Consider the following 26894-nt stretch of genomic DNA (forward strand, 5'->3'; position numbering starts at 1 on the left):
ATACATTCTTTCTGTAGATATGGATCTAAATTGAACATTAACCTTTAGAGTACATAACACACTGCATGCATATTTAAAATATTGGTTCAGTCTCAACACAGTCTCAGCAGGGTGATGATACGCTCGAATCCTCTCTTCATTTTCACGGTTTCAAACCCCACGTGTCAGGTAGCTAATGGATTTGAATTTTTTCAGTCCAGCACAAAATACAGCTTTCCCCTCTCCTCTCTAATCAGGTCTTGAGCTGCTATATTTAGCGCCTACTGGCGGAGAATGATTTCTGTAGGGATTGTATGCAGGCCTTGATGTTACATAAGGAAATATGAAACACGGCATTTGAGGAATATCATTCCACTATGAGGAAAAAAATAGACACGAAGGCACTATAAATAAAGCAGCGTTTCCGTTCACAGATGCATGAAAGGCTTTTCTGGATACGAGCTGAGCTCATAGTGTACGGCATCGCAATCGTGTGTCACGTCAGTCTTGGTTGAATGTTCTCTGAAGAAATGTGCATGCTTTTTAACTTTTGAGCCGGTCATACACTGAAGGGTTGTGACAAAATGACTGTGTGACATTTACAAGCCAAAGACTAATGATGCCTGGGAGGCTCTTGAAACCGAGCAAAAGTGTCAAAACTAGGATCCACTCAGCCTGGTTGCTAGCAATATGGAATCTTGATTTTCTCACTGAAAAGACTGATGCTTGGTGTCAGAATAGGCTTTTTGTGACGTTATCAGAGATGTGGTTCACAAAAAAGGTTTCGTGGTAACTGTGTGATTTCTGTTGTACCTGTATTACAGGTATACTGATTGATCAAACACATATTCAAATTCAAAATGTGCAGATTATAATGACAAGAGTGGGCTCTTTATAAGCTGCCCCCTTCTCTTCACATAAAAACTATAACAAATTCACTTTCATTTAAAATGTATTTCAGTGTTTTGTTTCATTCCAGCACATGCACAGATTGATAAAGGGTTTCTGTTTTTAGCTTGGGCAATAATTTTTGAAAGTATGCTCACAAACATGTCATTTGAAATGCTGTTTGAAATCATGTTTTGCTTTAAATCTAATAATGCCAACAGGTTTATTTGAGGGTTACTGTAGGTTTAAGTTAAACTTAAGGCTATAGCAAATACCATTATCTTAAGATGAAAACCACTTCATCCTCACAAATATATAAAGTCTATAAGTGTGTGAGTGTTTAATATTTATTGTATATTGGAGGCAGAAATGTCTCAAAATGTCATCTTAATCTGACAAAACCACTATTTGGGAATGTCCTTAAAGCTAAAAAATTAAATGAGTTATACTTGAAGTAAAAAAAGGGTTTCAGCCAGAACAAGGTCTTTAAAACATTGCTATTTAATAAAAATTTGCAAGCTACAACTTTTTTTGTCCTTTATATGGAGCCCCTAAGGGGACAAAAATATAAAATGGGGGGGGATAAGTATCTTTCAATGCTATTGTGTTCTCTCGCAAAATTATTATGTTCCCGGAGAGACTTTGCATTCTCTCGAAAAATATTTACGTTCCCCTGAGAAATTTACAAAAGCACTCAAATAAAAAGTTCATGAAACTATAGATGGCACATGCTGATATAAGTCCTTAACTCAATCTGTTTGCAATCGCATTATTCTCTATAAGGACAGCATTAGGAACCTGATTGGTTCCTGCGGTATCAGCCAATGAGCTCGCTGTTCAACCTTCAAATATTTGATCAGCATTTGATATAGCAGTTGAAGTGCGCTTTCTGAAACCCTCCAACTTCCCCAGCTCCACCTGTATAGATTTGCTAGATTTCGGGTAATTCATGTATGTTATATTGTACAGCAGTGTGTCGTGTATGTATTGCCAGTAGCTGTACTTGCTCTGCAGCAGCAATAACCAACAGCATAATTCATTCTGCCAAGACCAAACATATCAACATTGCCATATCCATTACCATGCCAAACACTCTGAGAGTTGTCATGACAGAAATACAGTTTTTCCTACCATCCCATTTTTTCTTTTGTCACCATGTCCCTTTAGGGGGTCCATACCTTCACATTTGTCTCGCACCACCAATATGCGAGAGGTGTTTATTTGTCTGTTTTCATTTCTACAAATGCAAAAAGAAATCTTTTCGTGTGTAGGATTAGGGCTTTTTAGTTATAGTTTAGTTTCGTAAACAAAGAATTTAGGTCTCTGGTATGTCCTCATTTAGATAGCTAGACAAATAAGTGGCATTCTGTGTCTGTGACCTATTGAAGCTTTAACCTGAATTAGAGTGTTATTTATGTGGCACATTAGAAGGATGGTTAGTTATTGTGCTTCAGAGATAGAAAGCAGCTGGAGAAAGCGGCATGAACTTACAGTGAGGATGAGAATGATCATCCATGAACATGTCATTGATACAGGACCCGCTGTAACACACACTCTAAAAAAGGTCCTTAAATATAGGGCCAATATACTGTGTTAATATGAAGGAAAAGCACATATTTAATTGCGATGTGTTTTTGGGTTAATGGAAATTTCCATAAACTTAACGGATCACGTCCGGGCAGAAAATTACCAGCACAGTTTCTGGGGGGTTTTTTTGTCTTTTTTTTCTTACAGTGTATTGCATGAGAGTGTGTATCGAAAATGTCATAAGTCGTCATATACTCTTAAAAGTCATAAAGTGTATTACTGGAAGTTTCTTTAGAGCCTCAAAAGATCTCCAATAATATCAAGAGTTAAAAAAATTATCCTTAGGTTACACCATGTATGCACTTTCAACCATGTGGTTACAATTTCTACAACAGCTCCACCCGTTTCACTACATAATATGCATATTATTTATCCATCAGTCATTTAAGATTGACCACTATTTGAACTGAATTCAAACTGACATCTCTGAGACTTGTTTCACTTTAATCTGCAAATCCTCATGCATAATTCAGTTTTATCATTATCTGATCATAGAGAGATCATATCCCAAAAGGCGCATGCACTCCAGTTACACATTCAGTACATCTTCTATGAGGCACTGCACAATGAAGTCATAATCCATAATTCAGATGGGCAGCATTAGGTTATAAGGAAGATCATTTATTAATGGAAGTTATTTAGCTGACACTTTCATCTAAAGTGACTTAAAATATTTCTGTTTCATTGCACTAAATGTCTAAAACAAAAACTTTAAAGCTGGAATACAGAAAAGTGGTTACTTTTAAACTGAGTGTTTTTCCATTTAATCCACTGACCACCTGTTGAGTTTTAATTTTAATTTTAATAATAGTATTTTCTTTTTACTAAATTTGGGTTAACTTAATATAAACATGTTTGGAATAAAATCTACACCTTTTCTATGAATGCTAAAATCGTTATGTTTGAGCAATTTATAATGAAGAGATTATTGAGTGAATCCAGCATTCAATGATTTTATGGTTCAGTCTAATTCACTGCCTTCCCAGCATGCACCAAGGCATACACAATAATTATGGGTTGACAGTTTGATATACACTGTTGTTGTTGATTTTGTTGTAATAGTAATTTATTGTGATGTTTTCCATATATAGGCTACATTTAAACCTAAAAAGCTTGATGTGCAAAGCACTATTCATAAATACATGGACCACATTAGATGAAACACATAATATAGAACAATTTAAAACCTTGTTACTCATTTTGAATCATTAGATTTTTGATTGAAACTTGCTAAGTTGTAAACAGTTTAATTTAATTAGTCAAGTTGCCATGTTACTAATTTGCTACTGTAAGTCACCTTAGATACAGGAATCAGCTACATAACTTATTTAAATTTAGAGGTTTCGTACAGTAGTCACCCTACCTGTCCAAAGACTGATTTGACTATGGGATGGAGGTCTGCATCAAGCGCGCCGCTGTACACGCCAGCTCTCCCGGGGACGCGCGTGCTGATGTGCTGAAGCGCTGGAGGTGGACTAGAGGTGAGGCTTTGATTCGAGCCCGTCCGATGCTTGCCCTTCGTTTCAAAGAACAGCGCGGCTTCCTCCGAGCGCTTGGATTGGGAAAGAGTCGGCGAAGGCGCCCGGCTGGTGCGGGAATTCCCGTGGAGTTGGACCGGAGGGTCAGTGGTGTGCTGGTGGTGCCGTGACGGTTTGCAGTGTTCCAGTCCTTCCTTTTGATATCCATCCTGCCCGCGGTGATTCTGGATCTTCTCCCCTTTTCGTCCGAGTTTCGGTTGGCATAGGGGTCTGCGGGCGGTGGCATCGCACTCTTCGGTCCAACACGATTCCCCGCTGCCGCCTCCCGTGTGCCGGTGACCGTAGCGGTGACTCGCGGGGTCCGTGCGGACTCTGCGGTTCGTTTTGATGAGGGACGTGGTGGATTCGCTTTTTGGAAGCGAGGAGCTCATTTTCACACCCAAAAACTCGTGAAGTTCTACAGTTCAGTCAGATGTAGCAGCAAAAGCCTGAATATCTAAACGTGTCGTTGGGCGGGTGGGAGTCTCACCGGTGAAAGCACAGTCAATGACTTTATAGAGCACTAGAGCATCACACAGGTCGCTCACGCAGAGTTTTGTTCGGTCCCTCGTGACCCCATTGAGCGCGCGCTACCACAAAAATTCAGCAAGTGCATCTCTCTCTCTCTCTTTCTCTCAGGATGAAAGTTACGTCAAACTGCCTCGCGAAGCCATTGAAGAATCAAATACCGTCAAAATATGAATAACTGTGGCGTGGCTTCTGCGGAGGTGAAATGAAAACCATGACATTAGGCTAATAAAAATGATGAGAGTAAATCCATTTGTATTCAAGCTTTGCACGCAGTATTCTTTTCATTAGGGGAGACTGGGGGTTTTACATCAGTAAATATTTCATAACTTGAAGGCTTGACTTCAAAATAGTAAAATTTCAACGTTATTGCCTATAAGAAAATGTAGCCACAATAAGGCAACACGGGGGGAAATCTATTCACAGCTTAAATTGCAAACGTCAGTCGCATTCTGGATGCTGACTTCGAGACATATAAATCACTTGTCAAAACATGTCGCTCTTTTGAAATCTTTGCAACTGATGTAACAGAACTGCTTATAATGCCTTTTTCTGAAGGACAGCTAGTTACTTTTGATGGACATCACAGTCAAACTGAGGTGGCTGTACTCATCTTTATAGAAGACCAGTGACATCTTTCAAACTTCACTTTTTTCAGTGCAGAGATGCAAGACATTTTGTGCGAGCTACATAATGGATGCAGATTGGCTAGAAGCAGACGAGATGTTTCCTGTTCAAACAGGACCGTTGTAAGGTCCCATCTGGTTGCTTCATAGGGTTGCTTGCGTTCCTTCAGTCTCGGAGCAGCTGCACAGGGTGTTTAAGCACTTATGTGCATTATGTCACTATATATGGACCCAATTAAAGGAGTAAAAAACTTCTTTCCACTGCGTGTGTGTAAACAGTGTGTGAAATGTTGGAAATGTCCCACACAGTCTCCTGGGACTGTTCACTGACATCTGTGTCTCCCTCTGACTCGCTCCAGGGAAAGATGGCATCTTATGCTTCATCTCACCATCTCTTGCCCTGCTTCACTTCCTCCTTCCTTTTTGATTGACAGGACTCCCCTGGTCTCACTGTAACTTCTGACTTTTTTCGCTTGAGTGGTGTTCAACTTTTTATTCAGCAAAAATGATGAATTTTTAGTTTCTTAAAAGAGATGCTCCCCTCCCACCTCTCTCTCTCTGCAGCAGGGGACACTAAAGCCCCAGGGTTCAATCTGGCCCATTTGCATCCAAGGGAGCAAAAGAGGAAAACAACAAGATGTGTTTTCATCTCACTCTCCAGTAAACTAAAAAAAAATAAAAACAGACTTAGTTTCATGTGCTATATTAGCAAACTTTATATGATAATCAGTGGTGTTTGCAAGAGGATTTGAACAAATCGTTAAGCTTATATTGAACTTTGGGTTCAAACGGTACAAAAGTCTTGCAACATTTGTGCTGTAGATGTAGACAATACCTCAAATTTCACTTTGCAACTCTTTGCAACAGTTACTGTTCGAAATTTTCGGCTGCATTTATTTGATCAAAAATACAGGAAAAGCAGTAATATGGTGAATTGTTATTACAATTTAATAGGCTACATTTTAAAAAGTAATTTATTCCTTATTCCTCCAATCATCAGTCACATGATCATTCAGAAATCATTCTAATATGGTGATTGGCTGCTTAAGAAACATTTCATCAACGTTCAAAATCAAACAAAAGTGAATTTTAGAATTTTTTGATTAATAGTTCTAAAGAACATTTATCACATTTGTCACTTTTGATCAATTGAATGCATCCTTGCTGAATAAAAGAAAAAGAAAATCAAAATTTGTGAATGGTAATGTTTTTGAAAATATTTTTGAAAATACCCCATACATAATGTAGTGCAATATGCCAAATGTCACACCACAAATCAAATTTATGTCCATTTTTATGTCCTTTTCTTCTTCTTCATTTTTTAGAATATCACTTTAGAGCCACTAAAACTAAAGACACTAAAGTCTTTATTTCGGCTGAATAATGGTTAAAAGCCAACAAAAGTCGATCACAAGATTGAAAGAATGTGAGACGTGAATCAAACAGGAAGGAGGGCATGATAAGGAGGACGCAGCACAAGATCCAGGGCCCTATGCATAGGCAGTCCTGATGGGCCACCATGTTCCTCAACCCCCCCCCCCCCCCCCCCCCCCATTCATAATAAAAGACTAACAAAACTTGTGTCACTAGTCAATCTGGAGAAAAAAGGCAAAACAAAACAAATGCTATTGCTTACATGCTATAGCTTTCTCAAATGTATAGCTTATACTGAAGTTTATTCCCCAGTAAATGCCCATTGGCGTGTCTTTTTGCTGGCAAAGTCATTGATGAGGTCCTGAAAGTCAATTTCTTTTTTTGCCAATTGGCTTTCAATGGAGAGAAGAGCAAGACTGTTGAGCCTATAGGCTACTTAACACCTTTCAGTCAAAATGGCTAAACATGATTTGCTTTAATTTTGAACAATATTAGCTCTGCGTGCAGTGGACTAAAGCATTTGGCGCATTAGCAAGCAGCGGGACCGTGAGACCTTAGATAGTCTTTACTTCACTTCACTTTACTTTACTTTAGCCCTCTCTCCCCTTGGGGCCCTAGTAATCAGTAATGGTTTTACTCCGAGTTCGATGCCCTGGGAGTATATAATACTAAACCGTTTTTTTTCGTAGTAAATGAGCCTGTTGTCAAAATGCTAGTTGAGACTAAAGGGCTTGGTGTTCCACTTGATAACATTTAGTATAAAATTTCAAGTGCTCATCTTACAGTATCTAATGGTTCAATTCCCTCAGCTTGTATCATTTTTCAGACTTTCCGGTTTGAAATATGCTCAGTATGTTTATCTTTCCAACTGTTAAGAAAATCTTAACAAAACACAGGGTGTTAAACTGAGACACTACAACCAAACTACTTACCAGAAGGCAACATGTGTGTGTTCTTTACAGGACTGATGTTGCCCGTCAACTATCTGGCCAGGGCTCACCCTCTCAATTAACCCCAGTCTATTGGCACTGTTTGCTGGTTCTGAAACATTCATCAGAAGGGTTAATAATTGAACAGTCAGCAGCTTGAGACCCATGAGTTTTTGATGGACTAAACGCTGTACACTTGTGCTTCTGGATAAACAGATCAGCGCCGCAGAGTTCAGCCAAATCTGGAGGCATCATTAGCCTAATAGCTTTACAAAAGCACAATTTGTAAACAAATGAGAGAATATGAAAGTTCTGAAACATTTATGAAGTTGACCCAGTTGCATAAATAAACATTATAAAACGTAAGTGTGTGTAAACCAATCTTCCCACAATGCCAGTGGAGCTCCTAATATAGTCAGGAAACAATCCGAAAGGGCTCAAATAAAAATAAAAAAAACCAAAAGAATCAAATAAGATTTGGGAAAATAAACAAAAAATAGTTTTCATGTGATTCTATGACCCTGAGTTATTTTAGTATCATTGAGATAGTTTTTGTTAATATTTTAAATCAGATTTTATTTTAATATTATCTGTTAATTTTAGTTAGTTTTATACTAATATAAAACAATAACTAATTTTATAGTATATTAATTTTTAGTTCTGATTTAGCTTTAGTTGTTTTAGTACATCAAGTTAAACTCAATTAAAATGACAAATGTTGCCTTGACAATTACCTGATATAAGTTTAAGTTTTACATTATATTTTATTTCAGTTAATGAATTGAGAAATGAGTTTTAGTTTTAGTTAAATATAATAACCCTGCTTTGACCTCATTGGGATTATTCTAAAATTATGATTCCATTTAAATAACAAATTGTATTATTAACAAGGGGTTAATTGCTCAGATTTGGACTCGAATGCTTTGCTTGCTAGTTCAAAATATTCTTCTTGTTGCGTACACTTGCCATTTAGACATGCATTTTATAATACCTTTTCACTCATTTTATTTATTTATTTCCCCACCCCCTGCTTGTATTCAGGGCTGAGTCAGTGGAATGAAGATACTTTTGGAATGCATTTACGCTTGAGTGAAGGAGATGTGCACTTAGCTTATGTGTTTTATTCATTCAACTGTCTGCCCCCCTATGCATTTAAAGATTGTCCAATGTAATTCCCCTCCTTAAAAACAAAGCAATGCTGAAAAGCTTGAATGCACATGTCCCCTAATAAGGAAGACGTAAATTAATGCAGTAGCCAAAACAAATCTGGTACTGTGCTTCCTTTTAAGGTAATGAAAAATGCATAATAACTGAAAATGCAAAAAAAGAAATAGAAAAAATGCATAATGTGTTTTGAAGGGTTGTTGCTGGGAAAGCAGGGTAGCGTTTCTGCACGAATAATCAGAATAATTATTAAGTCTATTTATGGAAGCACAAAGATGGAAGCCACTCATACAGCACTTCTGAAACCTCCCTGGGTTCTCGTTTTCAATTAATCAATTTGAGTTTAATGTGATAACTGTAACAGGCAGAAAATTCTAATGAGCTTCAGATTGTAGCTCAAAGGCGACATCACGACTGTTAAAAAGCACTCTGCCTTTTGCCTCAAAAAAAGGCAATTAAAACTTCTGCAATTGAGAATTAAAGAAAAAGTTCTCCACCTAAAAAAGAAACTGTCATCATTTAAACCATATGACTTTGATTTGTAAAGCAAAAAGGTGCATGCTGGGAACACCTGCAGTGTAATAAGCAGATTTACAGTGAACACATAATGACAAAATTATCATTTTGGGGGAAGCATTCCTTATCATATTTGATATTCAAATTTCTAATTTATACAAATTTCTGTCTTAAAACTCAAGATGCTGCAGGGCTGATTGGTCCTTAACTCAATCTGCTTGCGATCACATCATAGGGCGCAGCTGATTGGTTCCTGCTGTATCAGTAGTATATTGGTCACCAGTATTCCCCAGATCCACCTGTATAGATTTGGTACAGGTAATTCATGTATACTATATTCAACAACAGTGTGTCGTGTATGTATTGGCAGTGGCAAGTCCTGTATCTGCTCTGCAACAGCAGCAGGGTAACAGATCTATTCCTCCAAGACCAAACCTATCAACATTGTCATATCCATTACCATGCCAAACACTCATGACAGATTCATGAGAGATTTGTCATGACAGAATAATAAACATGAACAAAACTTGATTGAAAGTTTATACTTTTTTTATTGGGAGATATAGAGTGATGAGAGTAAAATGTATATTTATATATTTTTATGCAAGTAGTATGCTATACAGTTCTATTACATTACAAACTATCAGAATGTCATCCTACTTTTTGGTATCTGCACCCAATTGCATATTTTTGGTCAGTTTTAATAAAACTGAAGTGTTTTTTTCCTCCTTGAGTATGAGTTACATATTCTCCTATGTCATATGAGCCATATATGATACTCAACACATGCAAAAAAAAAAAAAACTTTTTTTAGATTTAAAAAAAATGTTTTGACTAAAGTTTCAATAAACTGTTCCATTTAAAAAAAAAAAAAACCTTTCCAGACTATTGTTTTAGATGTCAGGCTTTACAGGGTAAAGCACTTTTCTCAGTAGAGCAATAAAATGCACATCATGTATGGATGCGAGTTTAGAGCAGATGGATTCATTCTCATGTTGTGTTTTACCTGAGGGTGTATATGCTGTGCTGAAGGTGAGATCAGTTTATTTGCAGCAAGGATGAACTAGGCCATGTTGCTTTTTAAAGAGCACATGTGGTACATTGAATGACCTGTGTGTTTGTGTGTGTGTGTGTGTGTGTGTGTGTGTGTGTGTGTGTGTGTGTGTGTGTGTGTGTGTGTGTGTGTGTGTGTGTGTGTGTGTGTGTGTGTGTGTGTGTGTGTGTGTGTGTGTGTGTGTGTGTGTGTGTGTGTGTGTACGTACTTGTGTGTAAGTCTGAAGGAGAAGGAGAGAGATATCCTATTTTCATCAATGACCCATATCAGTGTGTTGTGCAGGCATCGGTTTGCACTCAAGCAATTAGGGAGCAAATCCCCTCATGGTTTAACCATTAGAGCAAATGATGTGAACGTGATACCCAACACCACTGAACTGCCAATGCACCCTAGTTTCATTCAGTTCTGTACATATGTAACTACACATGAATTATGTCAAACTAATGAATATAAGAGCTGGATTTCGAGTGTCAGACATACCGGCAAAACATCTTCAAAGACTTGGGCCAGTAAACAACCACTTAAAAACACCCAGGACACCATAAGTAGAAATGAGAAAAACATTGTAACTGCCACTAATAATTTCTAAAAAAAATATACAAATATATAAAGAAATATGCAATGGTTGTTCAACCACTTTAAAGGGATAGTTCACCCAAAAATTCTCTCATCATTTACCCACCTTCATGCCATCCCAACATTTTTTCTTCAGATGAACACAATTGAAGATTTTTAGGAACATAAACCATATCTGTGACTCCATATAATGCAAGTGAATGGGTGCTGCTCGGTTGACGCTTGAAAGTCCACACACAGCGATAGTGACCGTAATTCATACAACCCTAGTGGAAGAATAAATCTCTTCTGAAGCGTAACGATAGGTGTGCGTAAGAAAAATAGTAATGTACTTCACGTGAGAAAGTAACGCAGAAGCTTCACAATGTGACTTACAGTACTTCCTGGCTCCGCGTCACAAAGTTCCTCTCATAAACGTTTGTATGACAGAAGACCGGAAGCAATGATTTATAGTTTAAAAGTTCAAAACATTCGAATTTTTCTTACACACACCTATCGTTTGTCTTTCTTATCGTTTGATTTTTCAAGCGGCATAAATACACATGCATTATATGGACTCAGAGATTATTTTCCTACAAAATCTTTGATTGTGTTTATCTGAAGAAAGAAAGTCACACATGCATCGAGGATGGCATGAGGGAGCGTAAAAGAGAATTTTTTTGGGGGGGGGGGTGAACTATCCCTTCAATTCTCTTGAAAACATAATTAGAACTACAGTGTCTTTTAACACAAACTGGGACAGAAACCCTACCAATCTCAGGTATTTTCAGTTAAAGGGATAGTCCACCTAAAGATAAAATCCCAGTCATCAATTACTGACCCTCATGTTGTTCAAAACCAGTATGTATTTTTTTCTTCCGTTGAAGATATTTTCCTAGAATGGTGATAACCTTTTTTGGGGGGGAGAACCGAAACTGTTTAGCTATTAACATATCTTCAACAGTTCCAAGGAAGAAAGAAATTCATTCAGGTTTGGAACAACTTGAGGGTGAATAAATGATGATGGAATTGTCAATTTTGTGTGAACGATGCCTTTAAGTATTTTTCTCTATGAGGAACTACTAGACACTACTGCCCTCTTCTGTCCTCAAGAGATACTGTATCATTGTGCCAATGTAAGACTCAGCATTTCAACCAAAAGTGAAGTTTCTTTATCATCCTTAACTTAACTTTCATAAGCTCCCTGGATTTGGGCTTCTTTGTCTGTGCTAAGGAGGTTGTTTGCTGTCAGCTGAACACTACTTGCAGGATTATCAGTATTTTCTGTGAATAGATAAGATGTAGAATGTTGAAGTCCTGCACCTGCAGTTCTCTTTTACTCTCTGCTATGCTTTGAAAACTCATTTGTCAGGGCTTTTGTTGAAAATGCGAGTTTATCATTAACAGAACGAAAGAGGGGTTGGATCAGGCGCTGTTGATCTTTGGTAAACTAAGCTGTTCACTCTCTGAATGACAAGCTTATGTAATGAAAGTCTAAATGAAACTAAATTTTCCAAGTACTGAGCAATATCTTTTGAGCTACAAAAGCACTCTTTCTTGTGATATGGCTTAAAGGGATAGTTTACCAAAAGAAAGAAGAAAAATCTGTCACCATTTACTCACCCTCATTACAAACACATATGACTTTCTTTCTTCCTTTCTCTCAATCATTGTTAGTTATTCGGATTCAAAAGGACATGAGGGTCAGTAAATGATGACACACTTTTTGGGTGTACTATTCCTTTCAAAATAGGCTACACTAAATCTGAAAGTTATGCAATTGTCTGTGTTGGATTGTTAACAGAGTGTTCGGAGAGCTCAATATGGCATTTGTTTGGTGTTCAAATGAGGTTTAGCTCAGTTATGGATTAGCAGGAACTTGCAAAACATTTACTCTTTAAAGAAACTCACTAGCCAACTTTAATTTGGCAACAGATGCTAGTTTCACTTAGATGTGATGAATACAAACACTATCTCGTATCTTTATCTTTAAACTGGCAATACAGAAGATCACTCATCACCAGATCAGACCAACCCCTATGTTTAACATTCTAACCATTACTGTTATCTTTGTAAGATTTACAAAACACTAATTGGGGCTTTCCAAGAGCTGAAATAGATCACTGTTGATAACTACTTGCTAGATAATATATAAAATGCTAGGCAAAATAGCAAGGTAATATATATAAAATGACCTGGTGATTGTACATTATATATGCCCAGTGCCAACTTAACAATGAATATTTTTCCAAACCAACATATTCGTCACATCCAAAACCTGATCTTTCTAGTATTCTCCACTAGTTTCTCTCAGATGTCTGCGTCTTTTCAGAGTGATCTAAATTAAAACAACTGGCTTCAGTCCAAGGACACCATGAATACTTTACTTTCAGTCTTCATATAACAACAAACATATGACTAGCAATTGTGCAGTATGATTTGTCCAACAAATAAACAAAAAATAAGTCTAATATTAAAGGGATAGTTCACCCAAAAATGAACAATCATTAATTACTCACCCTCATGTCGTTCCAAACCCGTAAGACCTTCGTTCATCTTCGGAACACAAATGAAGATATTTTTGATGAAATCCGAGAGCTTTCTGACCCCACATAGACTGCAATGTAATCACAACTTTTCAAGGCCCAGAAAGATAGTGAAGACATTGTTAAAATAGTCCATTTGACAACAGTGGTTCAACCATTTTTCTTAGTGTGAAGAACAAAATCTAAAGAAACTTTTTTGACTTTCTTCATGAAACCATCGATGCCAATAAATAACTTTTATGTTTAGAAGAGTGCACTAATAAACCTACCAAGAACATTAAGAACTTTTGTATCTCAAAAGAACCAACTCAAGAACCCTTTAACTACAGTGAAAAATGATTCTTCACTGTTAAAAATAAAGGTCGTTCCAATCTAGAATCATTTGACTATAGGTTTCTTGTGTTGCTATATGTTTTTTGGAGCTTAGAAATATTCTGGATGTTACATTATACGTTATAAAGAACTAGAAGAATAACTTTCAAAACAAGTCAAAACAATAGGTCACACAATTCAAAAGCCGTTGATAATCTTTTCTTGAGAAAAGGAAGTACAGACACTTAATTTGATTTGTTTGTGATGATTCCGACCTATACCGACCTTCCAAGGAAGTTGCAGGAAGGCAGCTGTGTTAAAATAACAGTAAGAAGTGTCAAGGTTGCATGCTTGTTCTGAGCATTAACACTGAAATCTTTTTCACCACGATTTGAAGGGAAATTATGCTTCAAACTAGAAAAAAGTAATTCTCTTTAAAAAAAAAAGTTTATTGTGCCGTTTGCGTCTCAGTGCAGTTTGCTATATACTTCTGTCATTTTTTCAGGTAAAAAAATAAATCAATAAAAACATTTCAAAGGTGCTTGTAGGCTTCTGGAATGTGACAAACTCTCACCAATAATTTGTTTTATTAAAATTTGTGCTCATGTGATAAAACTCGTCCATCAACTGTAAATATTGTGGTTGTGATCATTAAAGATAAGATTGTGAAGAGTTGATTGAAGTGAGTTCACAGACTCTTGGCAAATGCTTAATGTGCATTATGAGAAATCATCTAAATTAAATGAAAATCAAGTTGAAGTCATATGCTTCTCAGGTTTGTTTCCTGAGAAAAACTCATAACCGTCTCAACTAAAAGTTCTTTTCAACGATTTCTCATAAAACACTCAAATTTGCCAGTTTTTTTTTATTTTATTTTTTGCGGTACCAATTTGCGGTAGGCTACCAATTTGAGTTTGTGAACTAATTTCAACTCATCACCATCTACTTATCTTTAATGATCACTCAGTCACAACCAGTATATTTACAGTTGGTGAAGTTTGATCACATGAGAACAAATTTATTTAAACCTATGAGAGGTTGTGACTTTCCAGAAACCCACATAGTTGGGTAAAAACGACATAGGCCTACCTATTCAATGTCACAAAAATTCCTTAACTTCAGTTAATTAATGACTAAAGTTATAATGTAATACGGGGTTGGTTTGCTTGTACAGTGTTAACAGACTAGATTCAACAATAACAGAAAATAAATATTTAAAAAATATTTTTTTTTAAAGGCAGGCAGAACTCAAAGGCCTATATATAGCCTACATTTTTAGACGTCAGCTCCGGTCTCCTGTAGCCTACTGCAGTTTACAACAAAAATGTAGTTTTAAGTATCCAATAAAGCCTACTAAATATGTAATAAAATGTGTAGTTCCGATTCTAAATGGATAAACGCGTTTGAAGTCGTAAACAACGATAAATGCACGTAAGTGACCGCACATTCGCCACATTTGGCAACCACCAAAAAACAATATTAATTGGCGAGAGAATTGTTTTTTGTTACCTGAATAATTAAACAATAAATGTGATCACGGTGTGGTAACTCAAGTCATACTGGGTTGTTTTAATTTTGATTCCTCCGAATGTAATCGTGTTCTTCTCTCACACCTCACTGTACAGTAACTGTAATCTCTCAGGTAAGTTTTTTAACTTGAACATCAGCCTTCTGATTTGTAAGGTCGCGAGACTCTTCTCCGCCCCCAGCAGTGAAAGTAAGTGAGTGAGCAGCGCGAGCGCTTCATTCTACCTGCTGATCACGCGCTGATCAGAGCATGGCCAAATCACAGCCGAGACGCTGCTGCCTGTGCGTACTCGCTTTAGTGTCCTCTGTTGCAATTATCTCCATTTGCATAATTTTAGCAACAAAACAGAGATGCGCCTTCACAAACGCTGCTGTTGCTGCGGACTCTCTCATGTGCTCCGATATCGGAAGGTAAGACATATGATGCTTATGATAATTAAGATCTGAACCTTTCAGCATTGAAAATATTTTAATAATACATAATTGACTCGCTTAAATACAATACAGCTCAAGTGCAAGTCAGGTAGTAGAAAGTCAAGCTATAATATGCTGTTGACACTTTCCCTTGGTTCTAAATATTGAGTGTTAATAAACCATGCTGTAAGTATTTCAAACAGTGAGTGATCCACATTGAATGAAAGAGAGATAATCCGTTTAAGAGATTAGATAAAGCAACCTTGCAAGTCTACAAGTGGTTGGACACATACTTGAGTTTGGATACTTGGACCATACATTTTGATTTAAATATCTTATATAGCTAGCCTATGCATACAATTTACATCCTTCCCAACTAGAGCATATCTTCTGTATATTGCACTGACTGCTCTAACATCTGCATCTTAAATCCATTTTAACATAACTATATAATATTTATATATGCTCATATATATCACATATAGCCTATATTGTGGGCAGCAGTGGCTCAGTGGTTCAATCCGGTTGTCTACAAACTGGAAGGTTGGTTTCATCCCCGGTTCCACCTGACCAAGTGTCGAGGTGTCCGTGTCCATGAGCAAGACACCTAACCCCGGCAGCTGGATGGCGCCTTGCATGGCTGACACCGCTGTCGGTGTATGAATGAGTGAATGAAAAGCGCTATATAAATGCAGTCCATTTACCATTTATATATTACAGTGACATTAAATTGTGTGTGTGTGTGTGTGTGTGTGTGTGTGTGTGTGTGTATATATGTGTGTGTGTGTGTGTGTGTGTGTGTGTGTGTGTGTGTGTGTGTGTGTGTGTGTGTGTGTATATATGTGTGTGTGTGTGTGTGTGTGTGTGTATATATATGTGTGTGTGTGTGTGTGTGTGTGTGTGTGTGTGTGTGTGTGTGTGAATTATATACATATTTAATTGAAAAATTTACCACCATTCTACAATTGAATCAGAATGTCCTGATAATTGTCTACATGCTATCTTGTCAATTGATCTCGGATGCTGTCTGTTTTAAATATTTCTGCAACCACTTAAACCCTGAGTGATGATGTAAGAAACAATCTCCAAGATCTTTTTTTTTTCTTGAGCACTGATCAAACTGACAAACAGATCAAACTCCTGCCAGTTAAAACAGGATCAACCAGCTTCACAAAGCCCTATATTGCCACATTTTCTGTCCTTCGTCCACGTTTCCTGCATTTTGTGCCAAACGTGCATTGTGTTTCCTTGTTTCGATGTGTGAAGTTTTTTGTAACTGCATTTCAAAGAACTTGACTTTGGTATTTCATCTGGGGTCACGCTTTAACCTGCTCTAAAAGGATACAGAGAGGAGTTAGTTACAGTTGCCAGGCATATCCTGGATTGAGGAGGCATTTGTCTTCTTTTGGATTAATGGCATGTGATTCTTGGAACTCAAACAAAACAACATCTGACTGTGAAAGATGTAAAGAAAATTGCGTCTCCACAGACACTACCGTTACCCAGTCACTTCAGTCTGACATATCACTATCTAATAGTTTGTGTCTCACTTACGGTACCTGTATCAAATAAAAGGGACAGAGGTTTTTTCTGTGTCTGGCATGATTATTATGCAGATTACATAAGGCAAGACTGGCAGAGTCTTTGACACAATGTCTTAGTGAAAGCTATTCTTCTGTATTCAACCCCTGCAGGGCTCAAGTAAAGACTTTTTGCTGGCTCATTTGGACCTTGCCAAGTTTTTTTTTACTTTTCAAGTTTTTGCCAATATTTTCAATGGCCCATGAGTCAGAAACATGTAGGCCTAGATGTTTCATTATACTATTTTTACTTACCTATTTTCTTAAACAGTTACTACATTTTACAATTTCATTTCAAGTCTCAAATTAATCCTATTTTTGACTGAGCCTTGTTTCAACCAATTTTTTTTCTTCTCTATTCGGATGGAGTTTGGGTTCCTTGCCACTGTTGTCTTTTCGTTTGCTTAGTTGGGGACATTTTGGCCTCGTTTACACAGTCAGTGAAATGTGACCCAATTCCGATTTTTTTGCTCATATGTGACAGATCGGATGTGTTCTATTACCGTGTAAACAGAAAAAAACGCATGCATTTGTATATTTCGAGATCTGTTTCAGGCCTCATTCATATGTGGACATGATATGTGCCAATGCGACAGGCAGATCAGATTTTCTGAGGCATTAGGCTACGTCTCTAAGGTTTAAAGGGTCATGAAACCCTAAACCAAATTTTCTGAGATTTTAACAGAGGTACATGTTTTGAACACCATTGAAGACAATGTTAGCGTCTGTTAGATTTAATAGTAGGGTGAAAATGGTTAAATTTTATTTTTTTCCCGCTATTTTCGTCTTCCGGGTTTAAAATCTTCATCTCTGTGGCAGTGCACTGTAAGTGCTTTGATGACTCATTGGTGTCTCATAATTATTAATGAGACTGAGTTTTCATATCCTATGAGAAGACACTGTCTCTTAATTATTCATGACACCACGTGGATCTTTCCAATGACAGACATGTCAAACTATGATATCGCGACGCAAGTGTTTGTTTTCGTGGTGCAAAATTTCAAGTGCGTTGAAAATGTTTCCTGATGATGCTGCCAGGGCTAGACTCAACCACGGACACATCTAAATTATATGTGTGCAGCAAACATTTTTAGCTTCGAGAACTGGAGAATGGTGGACTTCGGCCTTGTTGACAACCAATGCAAGTTAGCCTACGTCTTGCGAGTAATGCGGTACCAAGTCCCGATGTGTGCATCTAAAATGTAACCCTGATCGTTTTATTTACTATTTTACTTATTTGTTAAATAAGCACTCGTTATTGAAATTTTTGATATTTCGATAATACCTCAATTGTATGCTTAATTCGTGTAATTAAATATATATGTCATATATTTCTATTTGTTTGGGAAGTATGTCTTTGGAAATTAATACGTCTGTCTGTATTGTAAGCCTAAACTGATCTATGCACGGAACGTTTTTTTTAAGTGGAAAATTAATTATTTTCAAATATATGCATTTATAGTGTGTATATAAACAACTATGTATTTTATAATGACATTATAATTATACATGTACAGATGTTTTAAATAGAATTAAGATTACTGTAGGCTAACAGTAGCAGGGCATTCAGTTACTTAATAAAGGACAATAATAAAGTGTCAAGTGTATTTCATTAGACTTTAACTTTGCCAGCTATAAAAAAAATCCTCACGTAAAAAATTTCCTCACGTTTTACCAATGATTTTTAGTAACAGTCGATATGCATGGGCCACTGGCGATGACAGTTCCCCCCTCTCCCCTGCCGTGCTATACCACACCCACTCCCCTCCCTTCTTCTCACAACCATCTATGCCCATTTAAGTTGCATTTTTCAAAAAGATTGTGAGCTAGACTTGAGCTGAAAGAGGGGGGTTTCATGACGCTTTAACGACGAGAGCAACCCCGAAGCGCATCTGCGAAACGTTGTGTCGTCGTAGGAGATGAATGTGGACAAACGTTGACACAACAGATCAAAGGTTGGCTTGCTCATCCTAAAATATCGGACTCACTGCTCCTCGTTAAATCCACCACGATCTCATGAAAGTGCGTATCTATAGCAAGAATTTTATTTATTGTGCCATTTACACCAAAAATGTTTTTTGCGTGCATATGGTAAACTGTTTTCCTGTGCATATGATATGCACTTTATGGCGTGTAATACGCACTCATTCCACACCCCTAATCCTACCCAAAGGGTTTAGAGTGTGTATCATTCACGCAAAAACTATTTGTAGCAATGTTCAGGGAAGAAGGAGGCGGGAACCGCGAACATTCAAATAAACTTTATTAAAATAAAACAAACCAAACTAAAATACCGCCAGCAGCCCCTCGCGGACGACTGCTGGCTTAGCTAAAATAATCATAACGGCCAGCAGCCCCTCGCGGACGACTGCTGGCTTAGCTAAAATAAACATAACGGCCAGCAGCCCCTCGCGGACGACTGCTGGCTAAAATAAAACACAAATACAAAAAAAAAAAAACTCAACTAAATTACAGGCCTGTTCCTCTCTCGATCATCAACGTCGTCGCTCCTCCTTTATGCTTCCGCTCCTCCGTGAGAGATGCGAGACCGGTGTGCTTCACAGGTGTTGCTCATTAGCAATCGCACCACCGGCCTCGCGCCGTTCTCTCACGTCCCTTGCCCGTCCTGTTCGCCACATACCCCCATCGCCCCTCACAGGCCGGGGGGTACCCGCCCGGTGGATGGCGACGGCTCCTCGGGTGCCTTGGGCAGACGGTAGGAGTCCCCCGCTCCCTGCTCCTCCCCTCCAATGGTGGACGGCAGCAGGCTCCGGCCCACGGCGAGCGGCGGCGACTCCTCCTCTCCCTCCCGGATGGCAGCCGCCCCTCCAATACCCAGGCGGCCGGCAGCGAGCTCGACCGTCCCACCGGAAACTCACTCCAGCGCACCGCCTCGAGCGTCCATGGGCGCTCCTCCCCCGCTCCCTGCTCCTCCCCTTCTGGCGGATGGCAGCAGGCTCCGGCCCACGGCGAGCGGCGAAGACTCGCGCACCATGCTCGATGGCACCGCGGATTCCCCACAGCGTCGAGGACTCTCTGACAGTGCGTTCCTCCCTCTTCCCGGGTTTCGGCACCAGTGTAGCAATGTTCAGGGAAGAAGGAGGCGGGAACTGGCGAACATTCAAATAAACTTTATTAAAATAAAACAAACCAAACAAAAATACCGCCAGCAGCCCCTCGCGGACGACTGCTGGCTTACCTAAAATACACATAACGGCCAGCAGCCCCTCGCGGACGACTGCTGGCTAAAATAAAACACAAATACAAAAAACAAAACTCAACTAAAATACAGGCCTGTTCCTCTCTCGATCATCAATGTCGTCGCTCCTCCTTTATGCTTCCGCTCCTCCGTGAGAGATGCGAGACCGGTGTGCTTCACAGGTGTTGCTCATTAGCAATCGCACCACCGGCCTCGCGCCGTTCTCTCACGTCCCTCGGCCGTCCTGTTCGCCACACTATTTTACATAACTATTTACATAAACAATGAGATTGTCACGATTAGCCGCGCACTTCCTGGGTTAACTTGGACTACATTTCCCATCATGCACCTCCCTGGACTGATTACACTAAACACCTGCTCTGCGCTGATTACACACACCTGCATCTCATTCACACACACACACATATAAACCACTTCCACGCACCACACCAGTGCGAAGTCTTGACTTTCCTGATATCATTTCTGAGCGTTATTTTCCCGAGTTTGATTCCTGTGTTTGACCTTTGGATTGTTTATCGTTGCTGACCCTTCTCTGCCTGCCCTGACCCTGGACTGTTTACTGGACTTTGATTCTCTCTGCCTGCCTTGACCCTTTGCCTGTCTACCTGGTTTGTCTCAGCCTTGCCTTCTCTGTTCTGTTTGCCACTGTTTGGCCCTGCCTGTCTTGACCATTCTAATAAATGCTGCGAATGGATCCCCTTGAGTCTGCTGATTCGTTACAGAGATCATGTTGTATGTTTCCACCAGATCTCTCTCAAAACCAATAACTGAAGCACATGCGTAGGCTGCAATGATGGCCCTTTTCATCCTCCTCCGCCTCAAAATCATGGTGATGTTTGGCGAACTTCGCATAGATCGCAAAGCTAGCATCAAGCATATTTCTCGTTCGTCCATCTGTGCAAGAACCCCCTTTAAGCATGCGCGATGTTTCAGATAGTTGTAGCGTCTGGACCAATTACACACACACACAAATTATTCATTATATTTAATGAATAGTCCGGCAAACTCACTCTCCCCACAAACATCTGTGTAACTTCCCCCGAAACTAACACCACTGGCAGAACTCAGAGACTCACAGTGTCCTGTGACATTGATAAGGAATTCCTGAGAGATGTGAAACTCACTTAATTCTCCTGAGAAGGAAAAGTAAACCCTGTTAATCCTACATATTTTATATATATAACCACTTGAGAAATGTATAAACATGTATCTAATTTTCACATCTCATGATTTTCCTTCTGATGTTGTTTTGGCCTATGTTTTTTTTTTTTTAACTCTAATGGGTTAATGTTTCAGACTTTGCATACTATGGTTAGCCAAAATCATATGTGTGGCATGTTTGATCTATATAAACTCCAATCTTCGTTCCCCATTTGTTAATTTACATTACATTTTGCTAACTTTGTGACGCATGGGTATTATAAGAATCTTGAAGATTCTTTTTCTTGAACACCCAATAAAATTACAGATTCAAACGCCTTGCTCAAACACAAAGAGTCGTAAAATCTCCCTTTTTTCTTTTTTTGAAGGTTTCACATTATGACAGGTGATTTATTCTTTTTTTATTATTATTCTTAGTCACAATCACTCTGCAAAAAATCATGTTCATAATCAGTATTTTGTTTTTCTTTTTTAATCATAAACTTGTTAGATTTTTACTGAAATAAAATAGTTGCCAAAGAGGTAAGAACAATAAATGTAATTTGAAATACATTCTCTGAAAAGTTGTGTTATGTTTTATTACTATGTTATTGTTGTTTTTTTTAATACTGTATTTTTATTCTTTTCCTTTTGAAAAAAAAAACACACAAAAAAAACAATACAAAATAAAAATAATAAAAAAAACAGCCACAGCAACATACAATTGTACAGAACAATCATTTGGTCACTCATACATTCTTGCATAAAACAAAATTAATGAAAGTATGTATGTCAGTATATACATCAATACGTCAGTATATATGCTCAATAAACATGTCATGAATTCGTAAACACAATCCATCTTTCCCAATACTGCAAATACTTATCCATCTGTAGGTTTAAAGCGAAAGTCATCCTCTCCATATCTTGGACACTGGACATAATGTCCAGCCATTCAGCCTTTGTTGGGGGTTCAAATTGTAGACACTTTCGTGTTACAGCTTTCTTGCTGGCTGCTAATAATATCTTTAAAAGGTACTTGTCTTTTATCATCAAATGAGCTGCTAAGTTTCCCAGATAAATTGTAGAAAATGAGCAGTCAATTCCATCACCGAAAATAAAATGTATTACTTGTATTACCTCCTGCCAGTATGACTGAATAGCTGGGCAGCTCCAGAATACATGAAAATGGTCTGCCAGCTGTTCCCCACATTTCCTCCAACATAGACCACTTCCCTTCTCGCGAGACTGAGATTTTAACTTGGGGGTTACAAAGTATCTAATAAGATTCCGCCAACAGAATTCTCTCCACATGCCCGAGCTGGTAGAAGTCGCTTGTATAGAACAGATATCAGCCAGTCTTCCTCTGAAATATAAAGACCAGCTTCTTTTTCCCATTTTAATCTAACCTTAGTTGTTGAATGTTTCTTTACAGATTGAATGGCTAGGTACAGTTTTGAAATTAGTTTCCTATTAACTTTTTTTTTATACATGTCAATAAATAAGTCAATTAAATTTCGTGTCATGCTTCTCCATGTATCGTATCTCTTTATTAAAATAAGTCCTTGTTTTTAAGTATCTAAAAAAATCTAGTTTTCCCAAACCATATTTATTAGAGATCTCCTGAAAGCTATATAATTCTCCCTTTGAATTTGAAATTGAACTAAAAGAGGTGATGCCAAGCCTATACCAGAGCTGAAACCTCCCATCAGCCCTTGCTGGTTTAAAGTCGGGGTCAAAAGCAACCCATTTTAATAGTCTAGATTGTCTTTCAAGTAACGGAGATTTGCATTCTTTAAACCAGATTCTAAGAGGAACCTTAGTCCATTGATTTAAAATTTTAGAATACTGTTCATATAATGGTTTGCTACCCAGCACTGATTGCAATGGTACAGTCAGCTGCGAGATCTCCAAATCCTTCAACTTTGCTGTATACTCTGGATTACAGCAGCATGCTAAAGGTTTTAGCTGGGCTGCTTTGAAATAATCTGATAAACATGGCAGTGATATTCCCCCTTTCCCTTTCGGTAGCTGCAGTGTTTTAAATTTAGTTCTTGGCCTCCTACCCCCCCATATGAATCTTGAAATCCACTTATCCCATTCATTAAATTGTTTTAAAGGGACTTCGACTGGTAAGGATTGGAAGAGGTATAAAAGTCGGGGGAGCATGTTCATTTTCACCGTATCTATCCTGTTATGCATCTCTTAAGGGCAGTTGGGACCACCTATCTATATCAGATTTAATGTTCTTACTTATAGGACCATAATTGCTATCAAACAATTTAGAAATATTCTTTGTTATTATAATCCCCAGGTACTTAATACTTGATGAATTCCAATTAAATTTTAATCTACTCAACATGTCATTCTGAGGGGTATAGTTATAATTTAAGATTTGTGTTTTTTGAACATTTAATTTATATCCCGAGTAAATGCCGAATTGCTTTAAGATGGACATCAACCTGGGGATACTAACCTCTTGTGTAGCAACAAACAACAAAACATCGTCTGCGTACAGACAAATCTTTTGTTCGAAACCTTGAACCATAATCCCCTTTATCTCCTGTTCGTCTCTAACTGCCTGTGCTATGGGCTCAATAAATAAAGCGAAAAGTGCGGGGCTGAGAGGACATCCCTGGCGGCAGCCTCTTTCCAGGTTAATACTCTGAGTGAGATGCCCGTTGACCCTTATTCTAGCCTTTGGTGACGAATACAACATTTTAATGCATCTAATAAAATCATCTTTAAAACCAAATCTTCTCAATGCCAGGTACAGGTACTCCCAGCGAACCGAGTCAAATGCCTTCTCGGCGTCTAAACTAATTACTACTGCTCTGATGTTTTCTTTAGTGACATGATCAATTACATGCAGCACCCGCCTAATATTGTCTTGTGTCTGTCTGTCACGTACAAATCCTGTCTGGTCTGAATCCACTAATTCTGGTATTATATCTTCCAGTCTTTTAGCTAATATCAATGCATATAATTTATAATCCATGTTTAAAACCGAAATTGGCCTAAATGCACTACACTACTTTTTGTCTTTATCCTCTTTAGGAAAACTGAAATTATTGCCTCACTCCATGTTCTTGGTGGCTCACCTCCTTTAAGTGTATAGTTAAAGGAATCAAAAAGTATAGGGACTAATTGATCTTTAAAAGCCTTATACCACTCGGTTGGAAAGCCATCTGTTCCCGGCGCTTTATTAACTTTAAATCTGGAGATTGCTTTCCTTATTTCTTCCTTTGTAATCTCTGCCATTAGGGCTTTATTTTGTACTTCACCTATGGAAGGTAAGTCAAGTGATTCTAAAAATAAATGTATTTCCTGTGAGCTGGTTGTATTTGGTTCCTTGTATAGATTTTTATAGTAATTTTCAAAAATATTGTGAATATCTTCTTGCTTATGACAGATTTTTTCAGTTTTGGGATCCCTAATTTCATATATTGTATTCTCAGCCTGTTTCTTCCTTAGCCACCATGCCAACAGCTTCAAAGCCTTAGGTCCATTTTCATAATATCTCTGTCTAATGAATTTAGCTTTTTTCTCTAATTCTTCCTCATATAATTTATTTATTTCCTTCTTAACATTGTTTATTTGATTTAATATATATGGTTTCTTCTTCTCAACATGTTTTATCTCTAAGAGGTTCAGATTTTGTTGTAGTTCAAGCAGCCTTTTACTTCTTTCCTTTTTTCTATACGATGTGAGAGCTATGAGTTTTCCCCTGATCACTGATTTTAAGGCATCCCACAGGACACTTGGTGATACTTCCCCGTTATCGTTGTTATCCATATAATCTCCCAGTTCTTTTTGGACATATTCCTTACATGTACTATAATTTAAAATGCTTGTATTAAGTCGCCATAACATATCCTTCTTTTTATTATCTAAATGCAGGGTCAAGTAGACAGCTGAGTGATCAGAGATATCTCTGACTCCTATCTTGCAATCTATAATTCTGTGCCTGTCTGATTTACAAATAAAAAAATAATCAATTCTTGAGTAAACATCTTGACTTGCAGAGTAGAATGTGAATTGTTTGTCTGTTGGGTGGAGATCCCTCCAGGCATCAATCAGTCCCAACTCCATCAAAAGTTTTTTCGTTATACTAGCTCTGGAAGTTAACCTCTTTAGTGTATTAGAAGAATCGAGTTTAGGCTGTATTTGGGTGTTCCAGTCTCCTCCACATATTAAGACCCCAGAGGATTCAGAAGCAATTAACTGAAAAAATTCTTTAATACAGGAATTGTCCAGCTCAGGGGCTATATACACATTAACTAGTGTAACTTCTTTCTGATCTAGAAATCCCTTAACTAAAACATAACGGCCCTCTTTATCACTAAATTCAGAGACCACTTGAAAATTCACACTATTAGAAAAAGGGACAACTTCTTATTGGCTCACACGCCTCCAAAGAGTGTGACATCTTCACCCTTCACCCATCTTCACCCTGATGTGAAGATGATGCTAAACGTCTCGGTTACGTATGTAACCCTCGTTCCCTGAGTAGGGAACGGAGACATCTCGTCGGAGGAGTTTCCAACGAATTGGGATCACGCTAGGGAGACCTTCGAGTAGGGATGGGAATCGAAAACCGGTTCCACTCGAGAACCGGTTCTAAATTTTACGATCCATCGATATTGTATGCCCTCGACGTTAACGAGTCCTCTTATCGATGCTCCTGCTCTGAGTCAGCCATAGTATGTACAGACCGTGAACTCACAACTGTCCCTTTTGTCCTTTATCAAGCACCATAGCACCGCGTCCAAAGATAATCTTTGTCCTGCAAAGTCTTATTTGATCAGTGAGTAAAATTGTCTCTCTCTGGTAATGTAGATGAACCGCTGCGCTTGTGACAGGGCGCATGTTAAACTGATCGAGCAGAGAGAGAGAGAGAGAGAGAGCCCCGGTCGCGCGCACGCACTCTCTCTCTTCGGAGCAAGGCGAAAGTAGGCTTCACCGTCTCAAAACTAAGCGCTGTCTTCCTCTCTCCCTCGCACATATTAATCAAAATAAACGACACGATGGTAAGGTAGGGAGACTAAAGTTTTATGTGGAGCATTCAGAGATTTGTTTTTCCTGAATTGCCGCTGGGTGTGAATTATGCTAAAATACGTTGCCTTATCTTCTCTGAAAAGTCTTCCGCACATTCAGCTGACATAATCACACTTCAAATAAACGAAAAAAAACGATCCAGTGATGAAATGTTTTCTGTGATGACACACATCTTGTGGGATGTCCCAACTGGCGGGATAATCACACAACGCGCACACGTCCGATAATGACACGTCCAATTCGCGAACTAATGACTCATTTGAACCGATTCGTTTTAATGAATGGTTAAAACAACTGATCTTTCCAACACTGAACTCACGGGACGTTTAATCGGTGTATAACTAATCGGTAACACTTTACAATAAGGTTCCATTTATTAC

General features: G+C 38.3%; 2 protein-coding genes across 3 annotated transcripts in view; one reads left to right on the plus strand and one right to left on the minus strand.

Annotated features, from left to right (window-relative positions):
- cabp1b (calcium binding protein 1b) overlaps positions 1-4561 on the minus strand; it is a 43151-nt gene extending 38590 nt beyond the window's left edge. For both annotated transcript variants that reach the window (XR_013207163.1, XM_077243486.1), the window contains exon 1: positions 3818-4561. Coding sequence is in view for 1 of the 2 variants with exons in the window: in XM_077243486.1 (XP_077099601.1) it covers positions 3818-4363 (546 nt within the window). In the remaining variant the exon portion in view is untranslated. The remainder of the gene's footprint in view (positions 1-3817) is intronic.
- A 10724-nt stretch (positions 4562-15285) lies between these two features.
- Positions 15286-26894, plus strand: part of ggt5b (gamma-glutamyltransferase 5b) — a 47924-nt gene continuing 36315 nt past the window's right edge. The window contains exon 1 of the mRNA XM_077243492.1: positions 15286-15513. Within this exon, the coding sequence (XP_077099607.1) occupies positions 15353-15513 (161 nt within the window). The 5' untranslated portion in view covers positions 15286-15352. The remainder of the gene's footprint in view (positions 15514-26894) is intronic.

This window comes from Siphateles boraxobius, unplaced genomic scaffold (genome assembly GCF_051911475.1).
Source record: "Siphateles boraxobius isolate OS27281-9 unplaced genomic scaffold, OSU_SipBor_1 25, whole genome shotgun sequence".
Lineage (NCBI taxonomy): Eukaryota > Metazoa > Chordata > Actinopteri > Cypriniformes > Leuciscidae > Siphateles > Siphateles boraxobius.